Raw genomic sequence first — 4,579 nt, 5'->3', positions numbered from 1 at the left:
TTTTTTTTTTTTTTAAATACAAATTTAATGTAACAGTTCTTAGATGAAATATTCCAAAAATTTCTGGAGAAACTAAAGAGAAGGAAAATGTGTTCAAAAGAATAACAGGACCTGTACCATTCTGGTTTTCTTGCCTACACTCTACTCCCCTATTCAAAACCCAAAATACCCAAAAAAGAAAGAATCCAGCTTTCTGCAGAAAAAAATCATAAGGTGTATACCTCAGGTTGTTTTCTCTAGAGCCTCACTAGATTTTTCTAAGAATTCGGTGTAACAGAGATGTAGAAAATAATATTTCACGTATTTTTAGTTTTGAAGAAAAATCCCATTGAAGCCAAGTCCCAGTTCTTAACTTTTAACAATATAAGCTTCTGTACAGTTTCTGAAGGATAAAATTCAAAATTGAAAAGCGAGAAGTGGTTTTAGGACGTACAGGACTTGAAGTCAGGTTTTCTGGTTCCAACCCTAGTGACTATCTATGTGGTAGAATATCAAAATTCCTGCAAAGACACAAGTTACGTTATCTACCACTGAGATGCCCAGAATTCCACTAGATTCCTTCTTTTGGCCAAAATCTTCCATCGCTAATTAAAAAGCAACTCTCTAGTAGGATTTGGTGATAGCTTAGGCTAAATCATTTCAACAAACCATTTCTGGAGTAAAGAATTTGGGAGCGGAAAGGGATACTGAAGGCAGAGCAGAGCATCCCTGTTATGAGAAAGATCAGGAAAAAAACAAGCATTGGGGGCAACATGGACTATCAGAAAAAGAATCGTGTCTTCTCTCAATTTTAGCCAGTAATGCCTGCCTGTGACTTTTCTCTCTAGCTGAGTTATCTGGCTTCTAAAGACAGTGCAGCATTTATTCTCTAGATGGGAAAACTGTAATTTTCTAATATTTTCCATCATTTCAAATATGTTCATTTATATACAAGTCATTATAAACACATCAAAAACTTACTTAAAAATAGGCCGAAAGAAAAGAAAAATCCTTCTGAAAGAAAAAGCAAATATCAAAAAACGAAACGTACTCACCAATCCTTTAAGGGCTTTGTGAATCAAAGTTATTAGACCAATTGAAAAACACTTTGCAAATGTAACAGGAGCATCTGGTTTTACTAATGTACTTTTATCTCAAATATAAAGGTATTTTTTTCCTGAAATATTTATCTAAAATACTAGTTTTTTGGGGGTTAGAACTTCTTATGAAGCTTTTCAAAGCAATTATTGAAGGCTCAAAACATATAACTAAAAAATAAAATAAAAAACATTGGACATAGGTTCCGCTGTTGGTTTCTGGCCAAATATTTGCTAATGTCTATGTCACAGAAACCATGTTATTTAAAACATTTGGATTTGATTCAAATTCATTTTAGAAAATTTAGCAAATTAACATACAACTGGAAGTTTCTCAGGAGTGTCAATAAATGATTCTATGGTGCCTGGCTTCCTATGACAAACTTTAAAACTCACAGGGCTAAAGTATTTTTTCAGTTAGTTTAGGCATCTGAGTTCATTGTTACGATTGGTGACCTTGATATAGAGTATCTTAAATAAAACACTGAATACTGACAGAAGAAATGTACACAGGAACAAAGTAATGATTCTATTATTATTCTTCTTCCTTAGACCTACACGTGCTACTTCAAGCACTTACATGAGAATATTCTAGTATTTAACAGGAAAAAAGTGAGAGAGACAGAAACAAAAAAACTGCAAGATAAACCAAGATGCAAAAGTTTATTGAAAATTAAAACCACACATCCACAAAAGCAACAGCCTCAATAACAAGAAATCATTGTCTTGGTGACAGAAAATACAGAGCTGGTGACTGGGTGTGGGAAGTTGGAGGGGAGGAAAATTTTAAAGTCTTTATGCTATTATCTTATGTTTTAAAATGGAAAGAAACAGAGATTCTCTAAACTCTGAATTAAAAAAAAGTGGTCTACCCTTTCAATCTTTAATTTCCAGTCCAGGAGTACTGATTTTAACACATGTCTGCGTGGATCTCATTTACTCAAAACATAAGTCTCCTGGCTAAATGCACTGAACAGTATCAGTGATATGGCTGGCTTTATGGTAGATAGGCTTGAGGGACAGAAGCTCTAATTAAGCAAATTAATCACAGATTTTGTGAGAGGACTTTAAATTCTATTTTAAGCTTTGAATAATGGTAAACAACTACGTAAGGGCAATATTACTGGGGTGGATTTGTCTTTCTAGTAAAAGCATAAAATGAGTTCACCTGCTATGGGGGGGGGGCAAACAACAGTTTTGGTAGTAGGTCTTCCAGGGTTTCATGTACGAGAAAACTTTAGCATATCAGATGCCAACATACAGTGGCAGAGGCAGGTACACAGCATTAAGAAATGTTCCACCTACACATGAGGGGAGGATACAAATAATGAAAGTTCTCACAAAGAAGACAAAGAAGAACTCTCCACCCACAAAGTTGATTACTTTCGGTAAAGATCACCTCACTGCCCAGCAGTACACTTGACACCTTTGTTTCTTACTACTTGCAATATTATTACATGACCAGCATTAAAAGGGTCTGACTGAGTCTCTCAGTCACCTACAACTTACTTATGCACAGACAGTAACAACTTTTCTCCTTTTCTTAAAAGACATCTTAAGTTTGAGACCTGCTCAAAAGCTTCCCTATGAATTTTAGAAAACAACAGAAGAAAACAGAAAAGGGGTCCAATAAACATCTTAATGCCCCTTTCCCCACTCCACCCCTCCCTCCCAGGAAACAACAGAAAGCTCACAGACAAACACAGTGGTTCCTCACCCACCAATGGCAGGTCTAAGGATACAAAATCTGCAGAAAACATCCTTTCTTGTAAAGTTTTGAGTCCCTTCAAAAGATTCTCTCACTAGTGGCTTTGTGCCTTTGAGCAGTTGGGTCTCTGAGCCAAAGTGTCTTCAAGTCCTGTTATGAGGGCTAGATACACACACACACACACACACACACACTCACATATACACATGGAAATACAACACACACACTTAAAATATAGAGATAGGGCTCTACGGGTACACTGATCGGTTTGGGGGGTTGGAATGTCTAAAGAAGACGTCAGATTGTTTTGGAGTTTCTCTCCGGGGTTCCACAAGCTCATTCCTGAAGCAGGCTGAAAGGAGACTGCAGAGAGGAACCAGAGAAAAGAAAACAATGAAGGCTTAGGATTTCATCTATTCAAATCAATTGAATACAGAAACACACTCCTTACACCTTCATGATCATAGTATAGACAGAATAGAGTGCCTGAAAAGCTATTTTTGTTCTTCCAATTGATCTTCTTTTAAAATTACTGAGACTTCTCAAGATTTTTATGAGGAAGAAATGGGATAAGGCTGTAGTAACAGAAATAAACATCAGAATCACTTGTGAAACTTATAAAAATGCATTTTCCTGGCTCCCTTCCAACACAAGCTGGCATCCAGGAAAACATATTTTTAACAAGTTACACAAGGCGATTCAGTCGAGGACCACTGAGATAAGGTAGATCAAGGTATTTAACACAGTGCTTAGCATATGATTTACCGGACTCAATTAGTTAAAAAAAGGAATGTAAAAGAAGAATAAACTTTAATCTTTTGTAAAATGTCATCTGGTCAATTATTATCCCTCATTACAGTTCTTGTCTAGCCTAAGTGTGAGGTATGGAGAAATATGATATTATCAGAATGGGGCCTGTGTCATCACGCATTTACAAAGAACTGTTTAATGAGTATTTTGGATATTCCCAGATTGAGACAGATAAATACCTTAATCCTTTGAGTAACAAACTCGGCCTATGAATGTATATATCAAGCCCAAGAAAGCAATTTTTTGCATAATTAAGAAATTATTTATGCCACAAGGATGCCAGAAATAGCAAAATAAACTTTTATTTTGCTAAAAGTTGGGCAAACTCATGAACTGTTTGGAAATTGTTTCCCAGATTGGCTTTTTGAATCACATTTGGCTATGACTTTCAAAAGGACAAAGCCATTTTTATTTGCTTAATGCTAGGATTCAGTAAACCATGTCACCAGCAAGAATTCATATCATCTTAACAGAATATGCCCTAATAAAAATGGATAGGGAAGCAATGTACAGCCAACTAAAGACCTGTAAGACCTGGGACTGAGCCTGATTCCGCAATGAGGTGAGAGAAGTTACAAAAGTAATGTATTTGAGTTTTTTCTTCATTACCAATTCAGAGATAATAAATCGCTGCCCTGAAAACTTCGTAACTATGAAATTCAAAAGTAAACTGTAGGCTGAGTACGGTGCCTCACACCTGTAATCCCAGCACTGTAGGAGGCCAAGGCGGGCGGATCACAAGGTGAGGAGTTTGAGACCAGCCTGGCCAACATGGTGAAACCCATCTCTACTAAAAAAAAAAAAAAAAAATACAAAAATTAGCCAGGCATAGTGGCAGGTGCCTGTAATCCCAGCTAAGCAGGAGACTGAGGCAGGAGAATTGCTCGAACACAGGAGGCAGAGGTTGCAGTGAGCTTAGATCACGCCACTGCACTCCAGCCTGGGTGACAGAGCAAGACTTTGTCTCAAAAAAAAAAAAAAAAAA

The 4,579-nt window shown here is 36.6% G+C and overlaps 1 protein-coding gene across 5 annotated transcripts in view; it reads right to left on the bottom strand.

Moving 5' to 3' along the window:
* Positions 1 to 4,579, bottom strand: part of TP63 (tumor protein p63) — a 271,076-nt gene that overhangs the window by 17,153 nt on the left and 249,344 nt on the right. For 2 of the 5 annotated variants that reach the window (XM_017873431.1, XM_017873432.1), the window contains one exon: positions 1,722 to 3,147. The exons of the other annotated variants lie outside the window; for them this stretch is intronic. In XM_017873431.1, coding sequence (XP_017728920.1) covers positions 3,033 to 3,147 — 115 coding nt within the window. In that variant the 3' untranslated portion in view covers positions 1,722 to 3,032. Of the gene's footprint in view, positions 1 to 1,721; positions 3,148 to 4,579 lie in introns of those variants that run through there. 5 annotated transcript variants of the gene reach the window in all.

Source organism: Rhinopithecus bieti, unplaced genomic scaffold (assembly GCF_001698545.2).
Source record: "Rhinopithecus bieti isolate Rb0 unplaced genomic scaffold, ASM169854v2 scaffold_5626, whole genome shotgun sequence".
NCBI classification, from domain to species: Eukaryota; Metazoa; Chordata; class Mammalia; order Primates; family Cercopithecidae; genus Rhinopithecus; species Rhinopithecus bieti.
The sequence above is the reverse complement of the archived record's forward strand: the minus strand, read 5'-3'. Positions and strand labels throughout refer to the sequence as shown.